A 27,492-nucleotide genomic window follows, 5' to 3' on the forward strand; every position below is an offset into this window, starting at 1 on the left:
TGAATCTACCGTGATGCACTTGTAATGCTCCTGCCACCTTTGCGAGGATGATGGATACCATTCTGCGTGGGCTAGAACGGAAGGCCGGCCTCTGCTACCTCGACGACATTATAGGGTTTTCGTCACAATTTGACACTCACCTCTACCACCTGAAGCACGTTTTGACCTGCCTTTCTGACACTGGCCTCCGCGTCGGCATTGATTTATACGGCGCCCTTCCGTACACACATTTTAGGCCACGTTGTTTCTAACGGCGTTGCCAGTCCGGACCGGGCAAACTCCGTGCTGTGGCTGTGTTTCCTCGACCTGCTTCTACCAAAGAACTGGGCAGCTTCCTAGGTCTGTGCTCCTAGTTAACACCATAGGTTTAGGTTCCGTAGGTTCCGTAAGTTTGTGCGCAACTTTGCCTCAATCGCTGCACCTTTGACACAACTTCTGTCCGGAAGTTCCCATCTTTCTAAGTGGTCCCGAATGTGTGACAACGCCTTCGATTCCTTGCGGCGCATCCTCACAGCCCCGCCGATATTGCGCCATTTCAACCCGACCGCATTTACCGAGGTCCGTACTGATGCCAGCGGGGTAGGCCTTGGCGCCGTACTCGGCCAGCGCAAATCTGGCTTTGTCGATAACATCGTTGCCTATTCCAGCCGCACGATCACAAAGGCTGAATCTAATTACTCGGTCGCTAAAAAGCGTGACTGGAGATAGTTTAGGCCCTTACCAAGTTCCGCCCTTGGTTCCGCCCAAGTTCCGCCTCTACGGCCGCCAAGTTGAATTCGTGACCGATCGCCATGCGCTGTGCTGTCTTTCCTCTCTGGAAGACCCATCCGGTCACCTCGCGAGGTGGGCTCTTCACCTACAGGAATACGATATCCGCATCGTGTATCGTATTGGCCACAAGCATCAAGACGCCGGTGCTCTATCCCTCAGCCCAATTCTAGCCATTATATTCAGCCTTTCCACCTCCGATGCCTCCTCATCTATTCTTCGCAACAGCGCCATGCCTTTGGCACAGCGTGCCGACCTATGGATCTCTTCTCCTCTTGACTTCCTCACCAACACTATGGCTTCTTCGTCATCGCCTGCTCTTCGCTGCCATGTTTCCCTTTTTTCAATTCGTATTAAACTCCTTTATCGCCGCAACTACAGCTCAGATGGCAGCAATTGACTGCTAGCTATTCCCCGTCTCCTTCGCTCGGAAGTCGGCGCAAATTTATTTTCACGCTGACCCGGAGTGTAGTCATCTCGGCGTGTTCAAGAGGTACGCTCGCCTCAGGCTGCGATATTATTGGAGTGGCATGCACACATTCATCTTCAGATACGTGCGCTTATGCCTTACCTGTCAATGTCGGAAACCACCTCATCATCGTTCTGCTGGAGAATTGCAGCCGCTACCTTGCCCGCCACGCCCGTTCGACCGCGTCGGTATTGATTCATACGGTCCCCTCCCGTACACTTCAGCCGGCAACCGTCGGGCTATCGTAGCGGTTGACCATCTTATAAGGTATCCCGAAACCGCCGCCCTTCCGGTTCCCACGGCCTAAGAAGTTGCCTCCTTTATTTTAAACAAATTGATCCTTCGTCACGGCGCCCCTCACGAACTGTTGAGCGGCAGAAGCCGCGTCTCCTTGGCCGATGTTGTGAAAGCGCTGCTCACCAATATCAATATACTGCATAGCATCACCTCCGCAGAGCTTTGTTAAACAGCAAGGAACAAAGCTGTCACGTATCTGGGCTCATAATCCGGAAGGGAAACATCCGGCAAGTGGCACTCCAGCATCCTACAGCTTTCTTGCCTAATAATGCCTTCCATTAGCGACTTCCTTCGCAGACCCAGTATTCTAATCGGCTTTCGCCGCTTTGCATGTGGGAGACCTAGACTCCTCCAGGTCGTTAGAAACGGAGAATGGGCTAATATGATGCAACGGTGGCGGAGGCGGATAGCGCATATCTAACCATTGCACGGCCACGGATGAACAGCATCCGAACGCCAAGTAAAACATGAAGACGAAATGCCAAAAGAAAAAACAACTTGTTCCATGCACAGCCAGTGTTATTACACTAGGATGATACGGCCGGCTTCCGTTCTGAAGTGCGGCGGCTTTAAAGGCAGTGTATCCTGCGGATGAAAGAAGATTGTTTCTTGTTTTACCGCGTATCGTGGTTGCATCCTATTACGATCTAAGCTTTAAAAAGGACGACCGGAGATTCCAGACGGCTACTTGACCTCTGGCATTAGAACGAAAGCTCCGAAGATGAAGGCCTTCTTCGTTCTGCTGGCTGTTGCAGTAGCTGTCTTCGCTGCCGACTCGGGTGAGACAACGTGACAACGACAGATCTCGGTTTTGCCCCGGTGTTTGCCCGCGTTTGCGTTGTTTGTGCTAGGCAGGAAATAGCGCAAGAGTAGTATTTTGACGCTTACGATTTCTCCAACAATAGGGTTGCCAGAAAGTTATAACTTGCGTGAACGATCTGCAGTTCTTACACCATGGTTAAATAGGCGAAGTTAGGGGCTCAGGAAAACGGAAGAATATGGCAGACATCTACGAGCTGTTTTTTTTTTTTTTTTGGGGGGGGGGGGGGGGGGGTCGCGGAAAAAAACAGCCTGTGATGGCTGGAGTAAGCGCGGGTTTTTCAAACTCTTGGTTCCTAGTATAAAAAGTGCATCTGTCTAATTCTTTACCTCTATTACTCAAGTCTCAAACTAACGGCCTGTGACGAAGGAAAAAGTGCTTAGCGTCTTCTTTTTGTTTTGGCGTTCTGCTTAAGAGAGCTTTACGTCTATTTGTTCGACATTGTTGTGACACTGGAAAAGAACTAGCAGAGTGTACACGAACGTTGCGCTACATATGTCTAGAGATAGTGCAACGCATTTCGCACAACATAAACAGTAACAGTTAAGATTCACGCGAATGCAGCCATTCTGCAGACATTCTTTTTCTTGTTTAAGATTATAAGTTTTTGCCTTGCATTGGTTAGATATTCAAACTTTTCTTGCTCATAAATCACCTTGGTAATATCCTGTATGTCGAGTGAAAGCTGACCACAAAATACACGTTCATCGCTTATCGTGCAACCTCGACCTAGACTCGGACCTTTATCGCTATCTAGTACGCACTGCTCTTTCATATGAGGAACCAGCCCTTGGTGGTTCTCATACTGCCATACGTATTTATATGTGTGCAGTTGAAATTTTAATCAAATATTTCAAATTTGAGCTCTGTGATGTGTTCGGAGCACCAAAGTTCATTAGGTCGCAACGATTTCTTTTGAAGCCTATGTGTTCTGTTGAAGACTGTATCAGTTGGCTACCGTACTCAGCATTAATATGTTGCTGCCCCGCCCGTATGGGTGCTTGTGGCGAAAGAACAACTGACGTTTGTGAAAATACTGTATCCTCCAGAACCAATGGAGCACCAGATGAAAGAGACAAATAGTTTTACCAGAATGGCTGCATGTTTCCTGCACCGCTATTGGACATATTGCTGTAGATGTCGCGCTCACTGTCACGAACTACACCCGAATAAATCACATTTCTCAACGAACATCTCTCTAGTTCACAACAAGGATTCAATCATTTCTTGAAAAAGCTGGGATTCAGTTTTTCTTCGTAGTGTGTTTTCTTTAAGAAGACAATGAGCATGAACAAAACTTATCCTGCGTAGATAAAGTCTGGTTTTCCAGAACCGTGTCAAAAATACGACAAAATGTTCTGTCCTTTTGCCATAAAGACAAATATATTGTTTTGTATTATTTTTTGTGGTACTGTGGTTTGTTCTGCAACATTTTTCGGTAGTCGGTGGTTATGTACCACTTTTCTGTAATAATACACATAATTCCGTTGTTACTACAAATACTTCTTACAGTTAGTTGATGCCCAGGAACATTACAGAAAATCGATTGTGCCGACAGAAACTTTCTGTTGTGCTTTTCGAGTGGGTTTTAATGGAAAAGAGGCTATATCGATGAAAATGAAGCGTTTAATAGTTACGCAAGGTAAAGGAACTAAATTTTGTTATGGCCATCAAACGGCTGGTTTCACAAGCAAAGAGCGGCAGCCTGAATACACTTTTACGTCCAGATACACAGGTAGTGCCGCCCCTCTATACAGCCCTCATCTAGTACTCCGGGAGGCTCTTCGCATTAACGTTATACCTTAATAATTCGCCTAGAACACACCTCTGCAAATATATCCGTGATACAGCGTCAACTATCTGCTGAATTTTTTCGGCTCGTAATCTGAACCGCAGTTCTTTAATGCCCAATCCTTCCTGGAGCGTTCCTGTTTCTCTCAACATCTCGGTATTTACACATCGCTACAATTTTGTATGTCCCCTTAAGGACACACGTTTGTCATTCTTCGTTTGGCGCATATTCTCCGTGCGCGGTGGCCCCGGAGCCCGGCGCCACCGCAGCCTTTTAGCGCCACTTGTCCTCGCTTGTGTGTACTTTGTTTTGTGGCGGCGACGCTGCCTAGCCGAGGCCCGCAGGCAGCCTGCCAGGGCAATGTACCCGGCGCTGCAGAATCTGCGCCTCCTCCTGTGGACACTTCTGTCTGACCGTTTGGACCATGATGGAGAAGCGCTCTTTCTGCAGCGCTGGCACACGCGCTTCTTTGTTGTGCGGGGAGGCGGGCTGGGAGTGCCAGCCTTGCAGTATAAAGGCGGAAGCCTTTAATGCCTCATCGTTGTAAGCAGGACTTGTCGACAGAAATGTCACTCTTTTCAACTGGTCGAAATGATCGTGACGTCACAGTACGCGAATTTCAAACGGGGCCAATTGTACTTCGGCTAGTAACCATGCAACCAATTAAAGGGATCATGTAGTGATGCTCCAAGTGGGACTGAGTTTAGTTAATTGCTTAATTAACGAATTAGTTTAATCAACCTATATAGTCAGACCAGATAAATAAATAAAACCGAGGAGAAAATTGGTCGAGTTGGGGAATCGAACCCGGGTCACCGGACTGCGAGACGAGCACGATAGCCACTCCGCCATGCCAGCTCGACGGTTTGGAATGAACTTGAGGCGCGTCTAGTGAATACAGTTCTTCGTTCACTCCCATCTTCCTCCCTTCCCGCTACGGCGAGGTTCTGGTGTCCACCGAGACATGCGAGACAGATACATTTCCTCTCCTCATAAACCAATTTATCGACGATCAAGGCGTATTGCCGAACGGGTCTTCGCCTGGAACGCTGTCGCGTTCCAGGCGAAGCTTAACATCTTAACCACACATCAGTGACACAAGCAGCAACACCGCGCTTAAGGCTTCTGCTTCACCGCACTTTAGGTCAACAAAGTGCCCCCCTGAATTTTTTGCCTCCTTTCAGTGCCTTTGAAGTGTTATTATTTTGAAGTTTGCGTAAGGCCGCTTGAACTGCGCCTTTGAGTGCTGCATTCCGTTTTTTTTGTTTTAGCAGCTTTGCCTTGTTGTGTTTGCCTTTGCGTGCAACACTTTTATGACTGTCTGCAGTGTATAGCCCAGAATTGTGTATCTGCAGTTCCTTTCTGCGTCTGGAAGTTCTATCAGCGCGGTTGTGGCGCTCAGACAGTACACAATAAACTTCTCTTTGTTTCTTCTTTCTCAAATACACTACATTTTTTTAACCTAGGCTTCCAGGTCGACAAGCAATTCCTGCTACATTTTTTGCTTTGTTCTTGCATATGCAGCCTTAGGTTTTTCTGCCTACTATTGTATACCTTTTCATGAACAACTGCATGCTGTAAGTTGATAGCCTCTTTGGTCACTGCGTGCGTTCTATAGTGCGCTTTGCAAGGTCCCTGGGCGAGCTAATCGTGTTTCGACCTTGTCATCCGTGATTCAAGTTTCTCGTGGCCATTCGTACAGAAATGGTCTGATTAACTTTGTTGCACGTGAACTTGCTTCACATAATAAAAGCCACTACATGAAGCAAACCATACAATTGAATTTCGGTAATTTCAGTGTGAAATTTGGCTTCAACAGGGGTCTAGACATTAGGAGGACTTTCTCGGTGCTCGAAATCCATGTCATAGCCTATACACACAAGCACAAAAGCGCATGAATTAGTCCGCCATGTGCAGTTGATGCCGAGCGGCCGCCGTTCAAGTGGCCGCCCGAACCCCAGCCTTGCGGAACCAACGAAGTGTGGAAAGAATGCGTCAGTGGCAGCTGTGCCGAGACCACGTGCAAGAGGCGCGTCCTAGGCCCCGCCTGCACTTCCGACTGCCGCTACGGCTGCTACTGCGCGGAAGGATTCTACCGGAATGACGAAGGGAACTGCGTCACGCTGGACCAGTGCCCACCTGAACAAGGTGTAGAAGGTATGTCTCACCCTCACAGTACTAACGAAGTAGAACTACAATATGCCGACTCGCTGTCAGACAGGCGCTCCCCTGATGTTCTATGAAGCCTTGGTAGGCCGGATGATCATCGTACTTTATGTAAGTTTCCATGAATAAAGCCACTATGTAACTAATATTAATATGGCATGCCAGCACGAAAATCATATTAGGTAACCACCGTGGATTCAGTTGCGTTAAATTTAGCATCGGTAATTGTGAATAGGCAGGAAGTAGCGACGACGATTACAGAACGCTATAGGTACCAGCTCTGTCTGTCTGAAAAACTTTATTATTCTTACATAATAGGGAGGGAGTTTGAGGTATCCCAGAAAGGGTCACCTCTCACAACCACTGGGTGCGCTCCTCAGTACAGGAGCCCATTGGCGACCGCTGCTGCTGGGGCGCGCTCGACCAGGACTTTCTGGCTCACCAGGTCGTAGCAGCCGACCAGGGCTGCCTCCCAGTCCTGCCGGGTGGGGTTGGGTTTTGGGACGAAGTTCGGGGTTGACTGACATGCCCATATCATGTGGAAAATGTCCGAACACTTCTCCGCACCGTCCGGACACCTTCCTGTACATGCAGGATCAAAGTGCTTTAAAACTGCTGAGCACTGCAGTGTTTTCGCGTAGAGACGGAGGAGTGTGCGTTCCTCCGTCTTTGTCAGGCCCTTACAGGGCTTAGGATAAATTGTGTTGCCGGATTGGTATAATTCAGTAATTTCTCGAAAAGTGAGGGCCGGATTGGGCTCAGGATCCGTTTCGCAAGGGTCTGAAGGCGTTGCCCGGATAGTGAGCGCGCGGGCGGCGGCATCTGCCGTTTCATTGCCTTTGAGGCCCAAGTCAGCAGGAGCCCATACACTCGTTCGAGACGCGGGGGCCCCGAGGTAGTCGCTATTTTGAAGGATGTGATACGCAAAGAAAGGAAGTTCAAAAGGGTTGAAAATTGGGCGAGTTGGTACGAATTCATACTGGTGTGGCACTCAAATTATCCAAAGGATAATTTGAGAAGAGAGCAGTGGGCGCGTAATATTAAGCGAGCAGGTAAAGAGCTGTCAGATAACTGCGGCATTTGTGAGCGGCATTTTGAAGCTAGAGAAGTTCAGAGAAGTTGAAGCTAGAGAAGGTCTTGGCGGCACATCATAAACGACGAAGTGGAGGAAGTACCCCGGGATAGGCCGAGTTTAACAGATGACGCCGTGCCCACTCTGTTTCCAGACGCCCCGAAGTATTCATACAATTATTTGTGGTGACACGGCTGCATTTAAGGCTCTTAATATAAGGAAAGGGTTGCACAGAGGGAGCGGCAAAAACTTTTAAAGCTTCGAAGATGCCACTGAGTGCCCTTCATTTTTTTTTACAATACTTGATATCTGCGAGCAATAAACTGACCTGAAACATGCTTATGAATTTGTGTTGGTGTGTACTTATGTGCTCAGCAAACTGCTTTCCTGAATCCGATGGTTTCTCTGAAGTTTCCTGCTTATAAATAATATTAGTATTCTTGGCTGTCAAATACTTCCCTTTAAAGACAAGCTGAAAAAAAAAAGTTCAGAATCTCTTAGGCGAGGTAAGCTAGCCCGATAATAGTTTGCCAGTGTCCATTCTAAGGCTTTAGATGCGTAGCATAACGCTTGCGTTAATCACGTGGATCTAATAAGTTTGTGCGTGTTGAAATTTAAAGTTCCTTGATCGTGTTTTATTATAGTTGCCTGAGCACCGTTTCAATAATGCACGAATGTTGGCACCTGCTCATGCACAACCTTCCTTGTTGCTACAAATGAATCGCGAGTTCGATGGCTGTTAGCAGCGTCTCTATCATCATATCAGGCGTAAAACAGCGTCATTAATGAACGACTGCTCTGAATAAACAGCTGTGATAACTCCCGGGAAGGAAGGGTGCCTGTTTATTTTTGCGTGCCCCAAAACACGCTACGCAAGTGAGAGCTACGTGGCCGGCTACACACGTTCTTATCAGCCTAGTGCATATCTCACGCCATCAAGTGCAGCTGTTCGACAATTTAATATGCCGAATATGCGAAGAAAATGCAGAAATAACGCCCAGAAATTGGGTACTTTTGGCAGAAACGCGGTGGCGGAAGCCCGCTCTCCGTGCTTGCGCTGAACCGGTGTTAGCTCCCCTCCTAGTAGTGGCGCCACCTAGGCACTTCATCGCTAAACTGAGCACTCCCTCGCTGGCGCTCGTCACACTACCCCTTCCAGACACCATAGCTCCACTATGGCTCCACCGAGCAGGCAGACGCGGCTTCCGTGGCAATCCAGGCGCTCACCCAACGCGCGTCTCGGGGTTAGTCGGCGTTCCGCTGTAGCCATGCCGTTGTCTTCCCCCACGACGAAGGCTTCTAGTGGTTGTATTAAAATGACCAAGTATGCAACCAAGGAAAGCCATGTATTACCAAGCCTAGCCACCAATATGCTTCGCATCTCACTAGGCTTAACCTTAGCTAAGCCTCAGCCATAATTTTTTTCTGTGATTGGCCTCACACCAACTCCAATCTACTTCACTTCCTTCACAGGGGGGCATCGTCGGCCATGCGGCACCAACGAGGAGTGGAAGGAGTGTGTGAGCAGCACGTGCTCGGAGACCACGTGCCAGAAGAGGACCCTCGGTCCCGATTGCCTCTCCGACTGCCACCAGGGTTGCTACTGCTCTACCGGTTTCTTCCGCAACTCCGCGGGCAACTGTGTCACCGTGGACCAGTGCCCAGCGGCGTAACGGTTGTACTGCGCCTTTTTGGGTGAGCACCGCTTGAGAGATTGGCTCCACAAGCGCTATAGTGACCAACCATAGCGCCTAATCCATGTCCTTCTGAGATCCAGAGTACAAACTGCTTCAATAATTTTAAGGCGAAAGCCTTTTTGTCGGTTCAAGTTTTAGCTGCCTGGTGTCTCATCTGAAAGGCACCATTCACAAATGATCAATTCAACTATAAGAAAAGACAAGAGTGCAGTTTGCCTCACATGTTATTGCTGCGAAAGAACTGAGACGCATTTAAGCATCAACAGGAGCTTCGTGACATCCTATGTTATTGCCGCGGAAGATATTGAGTTTTTCGATTTTCCGTGTACAGAATTTATTATCCGCTCACTGAACGGGGGGTTTGCTGCCCACTAGGTCAAGCTAGAGGAAATCAAGAGAGAACAGTGGGTTCAAACTGTAAATGTAAGCAGCCAACTGAGAACGGCTGACTCGTTGAAGTAAGATAGAACAAAGCACGGCAAAAACGTAACTGAAACCGTTTCTCATCCCCCCCCCCCCCCTATTTGCCCATTTTCCTTTCCAGAGCACGAAGAAATGACTCCAACTTCAAGCTAAGAGCTTCATTAACAGCCTATTCGGAGAAGCCGGAGAAATATTGTGCCTGTGGGATACCATGAGACGCTGAAAGAAAAGATTCACTCAATAAAATGCAAGACTCTCACCTATGTCTCCTCACACCTTTTTTGGCCGACTGGCTGCAACCTGGCCTCTACACGCTATTTATTTCAGAGGGCCCAAAATTATTAACGGCGCTGGGGCTATAATGGTGGCTACCGTTGGCGCCAGGAAAGAGGCACACTACTTTAAATAATTATCTAACAATACATATATATGAATAAAACTTCTCTCAGTTTTATTTTTCAAGCATGCTCTATCAGCAAACTTGGAGCTTGTTCTCCAAAAAATCCACAAGAACACCTAATGCCATTATGTGCATCATTGCGACAGCATTAGCAGCTGTTGATGTCACATCCTGTCTGGTAACGTTCCTTGCCTTCAGTCAACGGGAATGCTTCCCTCTGGTGATGTCCCTCTGGGTGAAGTCGCTTCCCTACGTCCAATGGGCGCATGTTCTAACCGACGCCGCGCTTGAGCCGTAATTATAAAATTTCTAACGGTCGTTACGGAGCAAATAAATTTCCCTGATTGTCGGCTTCACCTCGTAATGCAGTGGTTGCGAGTGCCTCTAACGCCGATCCCACCACCCTACGCCGCACCACCCCTGAGACCTATTCCCAACCCCACCAACACCACTGAGACCTATTCAGACCAGCCGCCGGTATCACCGTTAGCTTCACTACGTTTTTGAGGCTGCTTAGAAAAGAAAGGCTGACTTTGCTGGCATTTGGGACAGATAAACCGCGGAGCGGAGTTGCGGAGCGAAGAAAGGTTATCAACCGAAGAAAAAGTGCTTATGTAACTGCGGAGAAAACATCCGTCTTTGTGTGCAGTGGACACCGCTTTCCAGCGAAGACAACTTTGCGCGAATTTTTAGCAAAGTTCCTTGTGCAGTTTATGTGGCGTAGGCAAGACCTAAAGCGCAAGTTCTGAACGCAAAATTTGGTTCAGTGGTTATGGTGCTCGGCTACTGACCGGAAACACGCGGGTTCGATCCCGGCCGCGGCGGTCGAATATCTTTGGCGGAGAAATTCTAGAGGCCCGTGTACTGTGCAATGTCAGTGCAAGTTAAAGAACCCTAGGTAGTCGAAATTTCCGGAGGCCTTCACTACGGCGTCTCTCATAGCCTGAGTTGCTTTGGGACGTTAAACTCCATAAACCAACCAACCAAACCGGTCTTATTACCTTTTGTAAGAGCGAAGCCATCGTTCGACAAATAGAGCAGTATGCCGGTGCAATCATGATGTCAGTGTGGAGGGACCTTGTCGTGTACTCATGTACCCTTTTGGTGTGAATTTACATCGAGAGCTGAGTCAGCAATTAGTTTTAATTAATTTATTCAGCACCACTTCATGGTGCTGAGTGCGAGGGAAAAAAAGCTAACAAAATCGTCGGCTTGATCAGTGGCGGCGACAGCGTCGTCGCAGTTTGTTACTCTAAACACAAGCTCCACTATTCAAGAAAAAGATAAAAAAAAATGCATTCAAGAAACACAGAGTAAACATGGAATCTGACAGTGGAGCTGTACAGGCTGCATGGACAATCACTTCTGAAACACTAGTTTTCTAACACAGACATTTTTCTTTCTCATATAATTAACTTCCAGAAGCACAAAGTCTAAAGTGCAGCAGCCTCTGTACGGTGACTGAATTTTTGTAACTGGTATCGGATTCGGTGAGACAAATCCTGAATGTTTTCACAATGACATTTAGACGAATAGAACAGCGTTCCAGCACAATTATTTTATACACAATGCCTGTTACTGGGCCGGTGTGAACCCTTCTTTTCTTCTAGATTGTAAACATCAAAACAAGAAGTCAGTCACTCTTTGGTTCGACACTTTTAAAGACCGATTTGCGGACATCTAATTTTTTCAATAGTAGCTCACTGTACATGACTGTGCTACGAATGAATACAGGAAGGAGAAATGGGCGACTTCATAGGAGACCTATCGATAAAGATGTTCAAAGAAACAAAGAATATGGAACTTCTCTGGATTTTGGAAATGCTGTGAAAAATCTGAATGCAAGATTTCTCATTGAGTGGAGAGCATGCAAAGGCTCCTACTCCAAAGCAATCAAACACTCCGAACTTGACACTCGTACGCTTTTTACTTTGGGGTACACAAAAAACGAGGTTTACATCACCGAGCACACCGCTTCCAAGGATCTAAACTCTTTCTGTACCACGCCTATTCAAATCGTTTAATTCGAACGATGGCGCGAAACCGACTATGGCGCGAAACGTTATTCATTATGTTGCAAAAGAAAACTTCAGAATCGAATTCTGTTTCTTCGCGAGCTTCATGAGGGAGAATATATAGATTTCCAATGATACTCCTAAACACAGAGCGATCACGGCAACCGTGTAATCTAAGGTAGGTTCAAAGTTTCGAAGCGATCCTGCTCAGAAAAGGCGGAGTCCTCGCGATTCGACAGCATCGGACCCTGACTTTGTAGATGCCATCGACAGCTTTCTGTGAACATGTGGCATCCACTATTCTGGTTTTAGTTCGGACCGAGATGATTGCTTTGCACAGGCCGAACTATTCACTTTTTTTCCGTTCTTTAGATTTCGTGTCCGCCGTTGCCGAGGATATTTCCCGCTTCCTCAGCCTTCATCTATGCCAGGAGTTTCAACGATAGTGAACAAGAACCTAAAAGATATCCTTTTGGAGGTATGAAGCCGGCTTCTTAGGCAGAATAATGTCTGCGTTAGCTGCAAAATGGAACAGGTGGATACGCTAGTTAGGCGCTTAACTAATGTGTGAGAAAACATTTAACTATTACACTTAGACCCTTAGTTGCAGTTGGAGGTTTGTAGCCGGTGTTTGGGAGCAGCCATGTCAGTTTATATAATTACGGAAACGGAATTAACCTTCGCGATGGGCCTCAATAAATTTGGCGATTTCGACTAGTTACATGCACTGAAGGGACAGTTTCTCCTGCATGCTTTTCGAAAGAGCACGTATTTTGGCACGATAAAGCCAAATATTGTTAGGCCACCGCGACCAGCGTAATCCTGAGGGTAAACTAATTAATACTAAAAAAATTCAAACTAGCTAATTCAAATGCGGTGACCCACCACAATTCCTGTTAGTTTCCAAAGCTCGCGGTACCTTGTCCGCCTTGCTTTCAAAGAAGCACTGGCGCGACTACATCTCCTTGGGCGGGTGCTTTGCTCAACTTCCCACCGGGTTTTGACCGAGGTTTCTGCCTCCGCTTAAATCCCTTATTGACAGCGTCATTACACCAAGCGCCACTGTTCTACATTTCCTGGCTATGTGCTATCGCAATCAAAAGTTATCTGAAATATCTCCACCTATGAAAGGACGTGCGTGCTCTATATAGCGGCAACCATCCCACGCAACTTGTTGAAGAGGCAGATCGAGCTACTGTAACCTTTTTTTTTTCGAGAACACGCGGCCTATAATCTTTTGAACTCTATAGTGAGTTCATCAACTGTGGAACATGCGAAGCACGAAGTTTGTGCTTTAATTGCGCTTGCAAAAAATAACCGACTAAATTAAAATTTTATTCAACTTTTGTTCCGCATGGCGTTATTAGGTTATGAGAGGCGCACTTACTTCAGGAAGAAGTGCCTTATAGAGATGGCTGTGCGCCGCTCTGTTTACAGGCACTTGGAAAGCTTAGTGGATCCTGAGACGAACGGCAGTTGAAGACGGTTCTATAGCACATATATTAAACTTTTTATTAGTCTTTTTTGCTAATATACAACTGATTGAGTCAGTACCTCTATACTTTCAATGATGCTTCATCTTTATACGTGATTGTGTGCCCATAAGCCTAACAATGTCGGTAATCATCTAGTTAGGTTCAGTTACGACAACTTCGAGTATCGCGATAAAAGCAATCCTGTCTTACTTGGCGATCAATTCACCTCAACTATGGACAACACCAGCAATCTGGATACAAAGCTGAAGTCTACGTCGAATGTGAAGAACTCAAGGTGCTTTCTTGCAATTGATATTGCTGGGCTATTGCAGAATACACAAGTTATGGACAGCCAAAGAGATTTCCTCCGACTCTTATGAGCTTTGTAAAACGAACCGGACAGCATGACGAATGGAACTTCATGGGCTTTTGTTTACTTTGCACAAAGGGTATAACTCATTTGTGAACTACACTGCTCACCGAGAGAGGAAGGAAAGCGACTTGCAGGAACTATGTTATCAGGAGAGATCCGAGTGCCACTTTGGGAAGGTTAGCGGAAAAAGTTTCAACAAAAACGCTAGCCAGTACTGCCGCCAAGACTACGGGTCCATTCTCCCGTTAACTAGGCGTTAGAGTCGCTGGCAGAAATGACGTCGGGAGCTACGATGTCGACGGTGAGGCCGATAAACCTAGAGATGAGCGCAGAAAGCTAAATCACAAAAAATGTACAAGAAAAAAGTACCTGGGCCTGTGGTTGTGCCCTAAATTCACCGAATTTCACACTATCTCAAAAAAAGTGGCAAGCAGGCACGGCATGCCTGTTGTTTTCTCGGCTCCCAACAAGCTCGAAAAGTTGTGCCCACGCATTTGCAATGCCAAAAAAGGTGGATGTGTTCCACTGGAGTGGTATACTGTATTCCCTTATCTTGTGGAAAGTTTCATGTCATCCAAACTGGCCGTTGGGTCAGTGACCGTTTGCAGATTTTGAAGGAACAAAGGTTCTCGGTAAAAGTACTGACAAGACGGCGCTGGCTACTTTAGAAGCCTAACACATAAGGAAACTTTGCAGTGAATGCTTCAGCACCCCATTCTTATCTCTCTTTGCTGATGAGTTTGACTTTCTAGAAGCGGCTAACTGTTGACGAAATTAAAAGAGAAATCTAAAGAAACTTGACTTGGTGCGTTATGGTCTAGCCTGCCTGCTCATGCGTCCTTCGATGTGGGCTGTGTCATCAATCTTCGAATTTCGATGGAGGCAAAATTTTATAGTACCGTGTACTGTGCGATGTCAGTACACATTAAAGAACCACAGGGGGTCGAAATTTCTGCAGTACTTCACGACGGCGTCTCTCATTGCTTGAGTCGTTTTGGGAGGTTAAAACTCATAAACCAAACCAAATCATCATCACTCATAATGAATCTTTCCCATACTTTTCACGCATCTTTTCTCCTTGTATAAGGTGTCATTTTCCGGCAGTAAAAACAGTTGTAAACGCTTGTGTACGCGTGCTGTCTGTGTTTGCGCTGTAACTATTTACCAAATGTACTTCAAGTGTACGAAGTTCGTACAATGTATGTTAGTCGTCCCAAGTGCCTTAGCGAATCATATAGTATGACCGCTCATCTGTTGAACACGGTACCAAATTAATACGCCCTGTTCATGTGAGCTTTCAAAACCTCTACCCTGTCCGTAGCATTTTAACCGCGCCACGATGTCAGGCTGCAGAGACTTCGTCTTACTACCAGTTAGTGGCTGATGGCTACGCTCTAATGGAAGCCTCCGGTGCTTTAGCTGGTTGTGGGAAAAGGCTGTGGTTTTTGTTTAAAAGCCTGTTTCCCGTGGAAACAAGAATGCCAAAACAACTGTGAGGATCAACATTCATCCATCCGATTCACGTATCTTTATAAGTATGTGCTAATTTATGCCACAACTGTTCTCGTACACCGCGCATCTTATTTACTTGTATGTACTGCAGCCCTGCTGGGTTATTTCAGGAGTCGGTGCAGAAAGCATTGTATAATAACTAGGTAGAGAACAAATGCAAATTGAAACGATATGAACAATATGAACCAAATGCAAGAAGAAAGCCCGAGCTATTCCATAGTTGCCAAAACAAGTTTAAAGGAATAGAACGAGTATCACCAGGCAAAGAATTCCACGGTCCGATTACATGAGGAAAAAAAACGTATTTAAAAATGTCCGCACCGGCAAACTAAGACACGATGAAATTTTGTGTAACTTCTATTATTAGATGGTTTAGTAGGAATTAGGTAACTATTTGAAGAAACCCGATAACAGGAGTTGATAATGGAATGCGAAAACTTGAGTGAATCCGAAGCATGAAATGCTGGCCGAGTTGGTACATGCTCAAGTACAAAAACCAGCGAAAAAGAACGCAGGACCAGGAGACAGTCTCTCTGTGTCTTCTTCTAAACCTGCGTCTTTTTTCGCTGCTTTTTCTCACTGGACTGAATCAGTGTGTCGGCGAGCCGAGAGCGGTTGCAAGCTAGCGATGAAAGCACTGAGAAAGGCGAAAGATTTCTATCAAACCTGCGGAATATGAAGCGAACGACTTTCTTCTGATTTATCCTGTTGTTCGTGCAAATTCCAGACAGGAGAAGCACATTCTACTAGCGGTCGGATTAGTTATTTTTGCATCAGAAGTTTCGTATCTCTTGGAGCTGCAGTTATTGTAGCACGTAAAAGCCTTTATCAATGCTTTTGAACTTATCAAAAATCTACATTTTTGCCAGGACACGCTCGGGCACTAGACTAAGGTATTTATATTCACTAACGATCGGTATTTCGGTGTTATTAATTTGTAAATAAAAACTGAAGATGCCCACTTAGTTCTCAAATTCCTTACAACAGTTTTAACGATGTTAAAGGTCATTTGTCAGGTAGTGCACAAAGAGTGAAATTCAGAAAATAATTTTTGAAGCTGTAAGTGGTCATCGAAGCAGAAAATTTTGCGACATCATACGCAATCATCGGCATACAACCGTAGATTATCGGTAATGTTACTAGGCAAGTCATATATGAAAATCAAGAAAAGCAACGGACCCTACACGAAACCGTGCGGCACCCCATGAGGGTACTTCCGCCCCCCTGGAGTGAGCTGTGTTAAAAAACACAAACTGAGAGCGACCGGAACGACAACTAGAGATCCAGTTGATATGGCGGGGATTGTTCCGTATGGCGTCAAGTTTCAACATCAGTTTTGTGTGAATCACTTTACAGAATGCCTTTGAAAAATCAATGAAGATTGCGTCAATTTTATTGCCCAGATCAAGGTTACAGCAAATGTCATGAATGAATACATTTACTGGTGTCAAAGTGCTCAATCCGCGTCTGAAGTCGCATAGAAATAAAGACCATTACTGAAGAGGATATTCAGATTTTGCTGCTGGACTTCTGTAAACCAAAGAATTCTTTAACCTCCTTATGCCAGTATGACTGTCAAATGCATCTCTGTTTTGTCAATATGCGCATTACTACTTTTCGAATCTTTAGAAAACAACACATAATTTCGCGCACTTTTTGGCACATATTTACAGATGCATCCTGGCCGTGGCAGTCTAATTTCGATGAAGGCGAAATTCTAGAGGCCCGCGTACTGCGCGATGTTAGTGCACGTTAAAGAACCACAGGCGCTAGAAATGTAGGTTACTGCGTCCCTCATAGCCCGAGTCGCTTTGGGACGTTAAACCCCTTAAAACTATACAGGGTCTGTTCTGAAAGTAGTAGGACTCATTTAATTTGATAAAATTTATTCATGAGAGTAGTGGAAACGATTAGCATTTTTCAAAGTAGCACCCTTGCGCACCTACACGATGCTGCTAATGAGTTTTCCAATTTTCGTACGCCTCCAGGAACGTCTGGACCGGAATGCTTTTTAGCTCCCTCGTCACGGTCTGTTGAACCGCCTATACCGATCTGTGATGTTTCCCCTTGAGCGTCGCTTTTATTTTCGGGAATAGAAAAAAGTCTGGCGGGGCCGAGTCGGACTGTAGGGGGGGCTGAGGTAGCGTTGCCGCCTTGTGCTGGGCAAAAAATCGGGGTCCTCATTCACACGATGAAGAAGATCCTGGCAGATCGCTTTCCGGTTGGCCTTTTGCTCCTCTGACAACACTCCCGGCACCAACTTCGCGCACACTTTCCTCATAGCTAAGTTTTCTGTCACGATCTCAAAGACTTGGGTTTGAGGAATGTTCAAGTCATCAGAAATAATTCTGATACTCATCCTACGATCACTGTTAAGAAAATTGTTCACTCGCTACACATTTTCGTTGGTCTTACTGGTCGAAGGGCGTCCGGACTGGTCGTCGTCTTCCACTCTTTCTTTACCTTCTCGGAGCAGCTTACGCCACTAAAAAAAAACCTGGTCTACCCATGGAAGCGTCACCCTAGGCCTTTCTTAATCATGTCGTGAGTCTCTTTGCCCGTTTTACTAAGATATACACAAAGTTCGATCGCGTATCGCTGATTCGGTAAACGTGCCATGATTCTGCGTGACGAGACGTTTCGACAAGGGTTCACAGTACAATCGACCTGCCCTCTTCAACGGCCGAGAGCCGACTGGAGATTTTCCACAGCATTCCCAATATCCCCCTTCAACGATCCTGCACGCGCAGACCGCCTCTCGTCCGCCCGTTCACCCAGGAAAAAAAGTCCTATTAATTTCAGAACAGACCCTGTAAAAATCATATTTGCAGATGAACTATCGTACCACTGTAATTATTTTCTAGGTCATAGAAGCATTTTTAAGCAATCGTCCCTAAATCCGATCCCCAAATCGCGGAAAACGTTTCATGGGCGTATGGCTCATGCTAAGAAAACCTTGATGATTTCGGGAACAATTTAGAGCTTTGTCTCGCACTAAGGAACAAAGCCGCCACGTGCCCGACCTCGAAATCTGAATCAAAAGCATCCGGCCAGTCTCTTTCCAGCACCCTGCAGCCTTCTCGCCAGTCGGCGCCTTCTATCACTGACTTCCTTTGTAGACCGGCGGGCCTAATTGCCTTCTGCCGCCTTGACTGTGGAAGACCTAAGGGTTTTTCGGGTCGTTAGAAGCGGGGACTGGGGAGACATGATGCAGCTGTGTGCAGGGTGCGGAAAGCGCATATCTCACTGTTGCATGCCCGCAAATGAGCAACACGCGATCACGAGCAATAACGAGCAAACGAAACGCCAAAAGAAGAAACAAGTTTCAAGATGCACCGCTGCTGTTCTTAGAAAGATATGGCTGACTTCCGTCTAGAACTAGCGACCACATATCCTGTGGATAAAATAAGATTGTTTTGTTTTTGCAAGTCTTACGACAGCGTCGTTGCGCCAGCGCCTCTTTAATAAGCAGACCATGGGATTCGTACAGCCACTTGTTCCACATTGTTAGAACCAGAGCTTCCAAGATGAAGGCCTTCTTTGTTCTGCTGGCTGTCGCGGTCTGCGCCGCCGACACGGGTGAGTCGATGCGATTCATTTTGTGATAATGTATCCATTGTCTCATTCATAGTATTCATTTTGTCATAGTGTATTCGCAGGTTTCAGTTGCTTTAATCAGGAATCAAGCGAAAGTGTAACACTTCGACGTTTGCGCATTATTCTGCAACTGGTTTGCAAGAAGAGAACCGGCGTTAGCAATCGTAGCAAAACCCTACGGGCATGGTTGAACACGGCCGCTTTTTGCCTTTTGTCCCAATCAGCGAGGTCAGGCGCTGAGTAGAACGCATAAACATGGCAGACATATATGAGTTTAATTAGGCCTCAAAAACCGCAATGTTTTCTTGATAGCATTATAGCCTGTCGCGGCGGGAATTAGTAGGAATTTTTTAATGGTTTCTTTTTTTCTAACAGGATAAAAGTGCATGGCCTTTACACTTAATAGATTCGGGGATTATATAAAGAATTTCTCACAACGGAAATAGCAAAAATTAAAGTTCATCTGAGCGTACATTACCTTTCCTGCTTATCAACTTACCTATGCAAATATAGTTTCAGTGAACTGAGAGCGCTTCACATCCCACAGACTTATGGCTAATCCCGCGTCATGTGTCTTATAATCTGCAATACATCACTATCTAGTGCAGTCCGCTTTTGCATAAGAAAGATTAGCCAGCCCCTCAAGTGAATTATTCAGAATCTTTATGGATTAAAAGGTGTGCAGAAATTGTGCAGAAGTTCATTTAAATAATGAAATTTGGTCTCGGTAATCTTTATAGCGCACCATTAGGTCATAGCTTCTAACATAAATGCGTTCCTGTAAGAACTGTATCGTTTAGCTTCAGCTGTCGGCGTCACTATGTTGGCCAAGAGCACAATTGTCTACTTCTAAGGAAAGACGAACTCACGTTTAGCGCAAATTTTAGGGCATCGAAAACCTCTTGGACGCCAGGTGAAAGGCACATAAACAGCTTGACTACGAAACGCAGGAATGGCTCCTGCCTCTCTACATTGCTCATCACTGAAGATGGGCCGCTCATTACCACCAACTGCGTTTTAATCTCACATCTCTGAGAGAGCATCTGTATAGTTTAGAATCAATATCTAAATGAGAATCTGCAGCCGAGTTAATCTGTGAACCGTGTTTTTGCTAAAAGAACATAGAGGGTCAATTGAAGTTGTCCTGTATAGATCCAATAGTCTCTTTTAATGACAAAGTGGATAGTGTAACTGAAAATGGAGCTTTTACAGGTACACAAGGTCGTGAAACTAAATGCTGTTATGGATAGCTCCGACTGCCTCCACAGACTAACTGCGGTGCCATCGAGCCAATTTTTTTGGCTTTCGGATAACCGCGGTCTGGGGAAGAGCTGCCCTCAGCACAGCCCTCAAAGAATGGTAGTTTTCAACTGCATGAACACAGCGGCGGCATTAGAGGCCCCAAACTAGGAGTGTCAGACCGGGAGGTCGTACCATCTCATATTAGTCATCTCGTTTATCATTCATTCACTCAACTGATGCATTTCTGCAGATATATACGGAACGCTGTCTGAAATTTCCCCTTCTAAATTTTGTTTGCGCAATCTGGGACAATATTCTTATGCTCACTTTCTTGATGGATACTCCCTTTCTCGTACCAATATCTTTCTCTGCACACACTACTCCACTCACACACACTACTCACTTAAGGAACGCCGACCAAAAGGTTGTTGTTTAATATGAAGACGAAGACGTTTCGGCTTCCCTACGGAAGCCTTGATCACTGGGCGGAAGGCCCAAAGCACATCGCTCAAGTACGCTGCCGTAATCGTCCCAAGAATCTTGCGTACGTAGGCGGGAGATTGCCTGCGTTGTGGTTAAGGGTTTTTTCTGTTGTTTGGATTATTAGGGATTCCAGATATTGACGTGAAAGCCAATTATTTCCTTTTGCGATGGCTGAAGCTTCTTCCCAGGCTATTCAGTGCGTCGCGGCTTCCACGTGTTCCGCAAGTGCATTAGATGCAATCCTCTTGTTCCTGACATCGTTCTTGTGGTCCCTCAATCGTCTTTCGAAATTCCCGCTCTCGTTGATATACCAATAGCCGCAATCTTGGCAGGGAATCTTGTAGATGACGCCAGGAAACTTCTCTTTCTTTATCTTGTCTTTGACGGACACCAGCGTCAGCTTGCACGCCGGAACGTGAGCGACGTGCACGCCGTAAGTGCGTAGAACACGAGCCATGTGTTTTATACACGATGTGCACAAAGTTTCCATTCTTTATGATGGGGCTTTCTTTTTATGCCTAGTTCTAAATATCTGTACTTTGCTATTTATACTGTGTACGTGTTCCTTACGGATGCTGGTTTCTGGTTGCACTGTTTTGCTTCCTGTGAGCAACTGGCTTGAGGGGCTGATTTTGACTGTTCTCCTCGCCCGTTCTCTCTTTCCCTATTCAATCCCCTCATCCCTCTTCCCCAGTGCAGGGTAGCCAAAGGAACACCCTTCTGGTCAATATCCCCGCCTTCCCTCTTCCTCTTTATCTCTCTCTCTCTCTTCTTTTTTTAATTCAATAGCGTTAGCGTTCACGCCAGGAGCAAAATCCACCATCTGATGTAGCAGCATTAGCTGATTGATAGAGATAACTTACGTGACGTTGTGAAGTCATCAAAACCTACACACCGGTGTGAGAGCAGCAGGCCACGGGGGCAAGTAAAGGGAGGCGTAGAATAGCCAATTCCAAAACTAGGGCGTGTAGACGTAACGTAGGCGACAGCGAAGCGCAGGGCGGGTGAGAGCTCCAGTGCTATCGTATGGTACTCATAAGGAGAGGCTGAGAATCGTCCAAGTATTTTTTTTATAGTTTCGCATATAATTTGTTTATCTCGGCATTGACAGTCTACAAACAATTGCGGCTTCAGTTTATTTTCTCGTGATTTCACTGCATATTTATTTCGTTCACTTAATTCCTTTCCGTGTGCAACTACACGCTATAAGTGTTTCTTTAACCTGTTTGTTCATTCCCTGCTTTCCATAGTGTGCTGAGCAGGGACAAGGGCCTAGTGTATCGTGTTTGTCGTGTTTGATTCTTTTCACCCGAACTCCAAGCTTCTAATGATCATCGATGCGTTTCACATAATTGTGAAGCGCATGCTATCTGCAGGTGTGAACCATGTCTCAATACTGCTTACCGTAAGCACCCTTTCTTGTTGTTGTGAACTGGAACGGTCCCGCTTTTTCTTTGCGTTTTCCTGCTGCTTTTATTCTTTGGCATTTTATTGGCTTTTACTTCATTTGTTATTTCCACTTCTCATCTTTGCATCCCCCCCCCCCCTCGTTGTCTTAGCGTGGAGCCCTCTACACTCGTGTTTTATACTTCTCGTTTTATCCTTTTCTGTTTCGGTCTTTCTGTATTTTTTTTCATATACATACACTTCATAGTTTCCAAGTTTAAAAAAAAAATTCATTTTATTATGTATAGTATCTCAGCCCTTATCTGTTTTCGGCCTAATTTTCTGCTATGTTTTACTTCCATTGCCATGCCCATAAATGTAGTTTCCCCATTGTCATTCTGTCTTTCTTCACCACGTGCCTGTCTTAGTGTGGAGCCTTGTACACTCCCTTCATCTTTTAGTCGATCTATTTTTATGTCCCCTTTTTGCCGCGTTATTTGTTTCGCTCTTAACCTTGACAAGCTTGAAAAGCGCTTTTTGCAGTAAGTTTCAGTACACGATGTCTCTTTTCTTTCAGTGTTCCCCTGCACCGTGTTTTCATTTTCTTATTTTATCGTAATTTTTTGCTTATTTTCCACACGCTGTAATCTTGATTGTGCTCTTCTTTGCGCATGCTCATCGCTTGATGGTGGTGATCGGCTCCTATATATTAGACGTGGTGGCATTTCGAAAATAAAGTTGCAACTTAGCGCCTGTCCTGTCCACTTCTTTGTCGTCCGTGTCCTTTTGGCGCTATGTTTTCGAAGAACATAAATGTGTTTCGCATCTGTTTCACATAAAGCATTGCATTAAACTAAAAAAACCTGGAAATGCAGCTGAATGTGGAATTTCGGTACTGGCAGCGATTTACAGGAGAAAAAAAAAGCTCTCTCAAGGGATGTACTACACAAACACAGAAAATTACATGAGTTCGCCCCATATGTGCAGGTGATGCTGAGCGGCGGCGGTTCAAGTTCCCGCCCGATCCTCAGCCGTGTGGAACCAACGAGGAATGGAAACAGTGCGTGAGCGGAAGCTGTGCAGAGACCACTTGCGAGGACCGCATCATAGGTCCCCAATGCACCCTTGACTGCAACTACGGTTGCTTCTGCTCGCGAGGATTCTACCGGAACAGTGAAGGGAACTGCGTCACTCTGGACAAGTGCCCACCTCGACAAAGCGGAACCGGTATGTTCAGACATACAATCCCGTGACCCTACTAACCACAGTAGTGGCGCCGTCACGCGGTCGAACTATATTATCTGGCACTTGGCTGGCCTAGTTGTATTTTCGGCCATTAACTTGTACTAACAACATAAATGTCTAGAGTTACAGCAGAATTTTCTGTAGTGTTGTTGTGTTTCTTGTCGTACTGACAGAACTATAGGAATATACTACGATACTACAGAAAAAGTACGTCGTTGCGACAGAACAAAACATCTGGTCGTACCTTGGGCAAGATTCGGTCGGTTCTGATTTTATTTACCGGGAAGGCAGTTTATACAGAATGTCGTAGCTTCAGCGGTCTGGACCGAAGCCTTGTGTATTGCACTATACGGGCACAGACTGACGAATTTTTAATTACAAGCCTTGCACATACTCTAGTCTATCTCTCCTCCTCCACAGCGGGGCATCGTCGGCCGTGCGTTACCAACGAGGAGTGGAAAGAGTGTGTGAGCAGCTCCTGTGCTGAGACCACGTGCGAGAAGCGGACCCTTGGCCCAGAATGCACCCTCGACTGCCGGCGGGGCTGCTACTGCTCCACCGGTTTCTACCGCAACTCCGAAGGCAACTGCGTCACCCTGGACCAGTGCCCGGCGTAACGAGCGGTGGGTGAGCACTGCTCGAGAACCTGGCTCCACTGGCCCTAAACTCAACGGCCATAGTCTCTGGACCATGTGGTCCTGAGACCTATAGTGTATAAATTTTGGCAACAAATTTTAACGAGCTAGCGTTAAAGGCCCTATGTCGCAGAAAACGGCTGTCGGCGTTGGCCGGCGGCGTGGCCGAAAAAGGCATAACTGACAGAGTCGTGACGTCACAGCCACGTGACCTCGCGCGGGTAATTTAAACATCCCCGTGGGATCACTCTGTTGCTTCCCGTACATATGTGCTGCTCCGTCAACGCACGGAAGGGGCACGGTGAAGGACAAAATTGGTGGTAGCGTGCTAGGATTAGTCGCAAACGGCTTAAGGACGTTTATATGTGCAAAGTAAATTAATTGCGATGAGAAGCAAAGGGGTGGATTACGCTGGAATGGAATCTGTGGTCCTTGGATCTCGAGAAGGGCACGTGACCCATTACTCACAAATGCTTTTTGGTTTAAGCGGGATATAGGTGGATCTGGTGAATGCTCTGTGGTCTTAAGGACTAATGCTGATAAATGCATAGTTAATTATAGCTATCGTTATTCGTGACTAGATATTTCAAGCAGAATAATTTGATTTCTGATATGGTTTATTGTATACCTGAGGAGTTTGATGGGTGCATATGTATGGTATCTACCTGTAAAATCTTATTCGCGCATCACTGATCGGGGAAACGAAGGTATAATCTCACCGCGAGGTTGCCGATTGTGCCGCCCCGTGGTAATGGGATACGAATTGACATTAGGTCTTGTCTGTCTGGCGGAAGGTTTCATCATCCGGCGCGGAATCCACCGAGAGCCGCTGCGATCCCGTTTTTCTGCGAAGAAAGCGAAGCCTCCCCCCCCCCCTCACGTCTGCTGATTAGCGGCGGCGGTCCGATAATGCTATCGGGTTCTACTCTTAAAGAGGAAGCTTCAGCGTCCTTTATGTTTTTCAGCACGCTCACTGCCTAATTGTATCGGTCGAAAAATATGACTGAAATATTTTTGCTGCACTTAAAGCTACGGGACGCATTCTTTCAAATTTATGAGATGTCTAAAGAATGCACATATGTTCGAACTCTTTCTGTGTTCAGATATGTGCTTGGGAGTATAGCTGCATGACTGCAAGTGGGAATTAATGCAAAAAAATGTTTTAGCATCTGTTTTACTCCGCACTAATCTACTCCATTTCCTTTCATCTCCGGCATATCATGAGTACGCACTGCACCTCAAGCTTTTTTTCCTTTTTTTAAATGTCGTTAAAGGGTATGGAACAATAGGACTTTGGCCGCGTCATTCAGATCACTGATCAGATTCTGAAAGTAGCCACCCAACAGCCATTTAAGTCACTGAGCCTCCTTCCGCAGCTGGCACGCCAGAAATGCCGTTGTCCAGTATATAGGCAAAGTTTTACATCCACGGGGCTCAAGAGAATATGCACTCTCAGGACTACTCTGAGACTCCCATGTCGATACTTGGTTCGCTATTCGTTCTGTTTTTATGACTTGAGTTATGCAGTTTCCAAGTAAATGGAGTCTTTTGACTGGCGTCGCCCATAGTGGCCGGGCATACGCAGACTACTGTGAGATGCATGGAGCCTTGATTTCGGCGGACAAACTACTTGGGCAATATATGTTCTTGGGCTAGTTAGTTTGATTCCATGCTTGCATGCTTTATTCCATGTTTTGCCCTAATGCAACCGGAGGTCTTAAAGGTGCACTGAAGAGGAATCTGAACTCGCCTTTTTGCCGCGGGAACTCGATCTACTCGTTCCGAGCATTCTTAGAAAATTCGACTTATTGCCCTGTGTGGCCAGTTTTTCTAATTAAATCGAATTAACGTCCGGCTCCCGCCTTTATTTTGAATTCTCCCTCGTACGGTGGGCGGAGTTGACCAACGCATGGAGTGCCTTTCAGCCAGCTCCATGGAGGCTTTGCTTTCGCTTTATGTTGAGTTTAGGTTTCCGTGAATAAATAGTTTCATTCGCAGATAATACAGCCGCAAAATAAGCCCGCAGAAATAAAAATACGCGCGGACTATTTGCTTCTGCGGATTACTACGTATTACTCCGCCGATGGCAGAGCGGCAAGCCGCCACGGGACTGGATGAAAGGCACTCCGCGCGTTGGTCGACTCCGCCCACCGTACGAGGGAGAATTTTAAAAGAAAAGGCGGGAGCCGGACATAAATTCGATTTAATTAAGAAAATCGGCCACACAGGTCAATAACTCGAAGTTTCTAACAAAGCTCTGAACATGTAGGTTGAGTTCCCGCAGCAAAAACACCAGTTCAGATTCCTCTTCAGTGCACCTTTAAGTTTCTTCTAAGTTCCACTTTCCGAGTTTGTCATGTACGCCAAGAAATGCGGGTCATTTGTTGGCTAAGCAAATTTTGGATGTAATGCGCTCAGATAAGAAACACTGCGGCTCCACGAGATCAAGCTAGAAGAAATTAAAAAATTAGTGGGCCAGGACTGAACATGTAACGTGGCAGGCAAAGACTGGCCTGATGGGATAACAGAGTAGAATCTGAGAGACCGAAAGTGCAACCCAAAATGTTTTTCTCCACCACTTTTTTCCATTCTCTTTATACAGGGCACGAAGACATGACGCAAACCACTCGCAAAAACCTTGGCTGGCGGCCGTAATCGAATACGCCGTGAAAAAAATACGCCTGTACGTTACCAAGAGATGCTGGAGAGGATGCGTTCAATAAAATATGCAACTGCAGCCATGCCTCTTCACATCCTGTTTTGCGAAGTGAGATGGAGCACATCTATAGGCTTGTAGATGAACTGGAAACCGTGCTTCTCTCATTCCAGCTTTTCATTTTATACGTGAAGAGTAAAAAAAAATGACGGTCGCTTTGAGTACTTAGGCCCAATGACAATTAGGTGCTTTAGTGCGCGGGATTAAATAGGTTTCTTGTGTTCGGATCCATCGTGCATGTATGGAAGTTGTTCGAATAGCAATAATGGGTGAATGCCAATCGACAAGGCCGCGTGGACACGCTACCACGTGGCGTCGCGGTGACGACCCTTGCCGCTGCATGAGCTCGCGTTGGAGCGACTGCCGCTGGATGTCCGTGGAAATGGAGCACGCTGTATCCCACACCGCTGCCCCACTGCGCCAGGAGTGGCAGGAGGACTCCCTTTATCTATGAATGTTAAGAACGACCACTTCCTCAAACATGGGCATGAAGACAGAACCTAGGAGAAGCGATACTCAAAAAGGATCCCAGGCTGCTCAAAGGAGCCATTAACACTATTTAATCATGCCCCTAAGACGGAGCTCAAGTGTCCCCTCAAGTTTTCTGCTGTGCTCGGGCAGTGCTAACATTACCACGAGCCAGCCTGACGTAAAGATTCGTCATATTCGCGCGCAGCTGCACCGTGTACTCAGCGGGTGCTGGGGAAACGACTGTTGCTTTGCAACGGCCCGTGAGGGTATGGTCCATCGGATTTGGCAGCTTTGTCTCTACATTGAGAGACCATGGCGCTTGCCCGTCGAGCGGTTGATGGTCAAACGCAACGCGAACGGTATTTCTGGAAGATACGCATTTCAGTCCTTGTTTCTCTCAGAGGACGCGACACACATGTGCTTTACGTTGCTGTTGAC

General features: G+C 46.2%; 2 protein-coding genes across 3 annotated transcripts; both read left to right on the top strand.

The window, feature by feature from the left end:
* The first annotated feature begins 2,193 nt into the window (after nucleotides 1–2,193).
* LOC149346882 (serine protease inhibitor swm-1-like) lies at nucleotides 2,194–9,763 on the top strand. The gene is made up of 4 exons (XM_089586752.1): nucleotides 2,194–2,313; nucleotides 6,064–6,303; nucleotides 8,858–9,079; nucleotides 9,626–9,763. Exons 1-3 carry the CDS (start codon nucleotides 2,256–2,258, stop codon nucleotides 9,055–9,057), a joined length of 498 nt encoding a protein of 165 aa, XP_089442878.1. The 5' UTR covers nucleotides 2,194–2,255; the 3' UTR covers nucleotides 9,058–9,079; nucleotides 9,626–9,763.
* Nucleotides 9,764–18,709: 8,946 nt separating this feature from the next.
* On the top strand, nucleotides 18,710–26,604 carry LOC149346883 (ixochymostatin-like). Of its 2 annotated transcripts, none has more exons than XM_089586746.1 (4): nucleotides 18,710–18,858; nucleotides 22,975–23,214; nucleotides 23,653–23,859; nucleotides 26,470–26,604. In XM_089586746.1, the coding sequence occupies exons 1-3, from the start codon at nucleotides 18,807–18,809 to the stop codon at nucleotides 23,847–23,849; spliced, it is 489 nt and encodes a 162-aa protein (XP_089442872.1). In that variant the 5' UTR covers nucleotides 18,710–18,806; the 3' UTR covers nucleotides 23,850–23,859; nucleotides 26,470–26,604. The 2 variants fall into 2 exon arrangements, with proteins under 2 accessions (XP_089442872.1, XP_089442871.1); XM_089586745.1 differs by having other exon boundaries at nucleotides 23,653–23,855.
* Nucleotides 26,605–27,492: the final 888 nt, after the last annotated feature.

Source organism: Amblyomma mixtum, chromosome 4 (assembly GCF_055824585.1).
Source record: "Amblyomma mixtum isolate Tamu chromosome 4, ASM5582458v1, whole genome shotgun sequence".
NCBI classification, from domain to species: Eukaryota; Metazoa; Arthropoda; class Arachnida; order Ixodida; family Ixodidae; genus Amblyomma; species Amblyomma mixtum.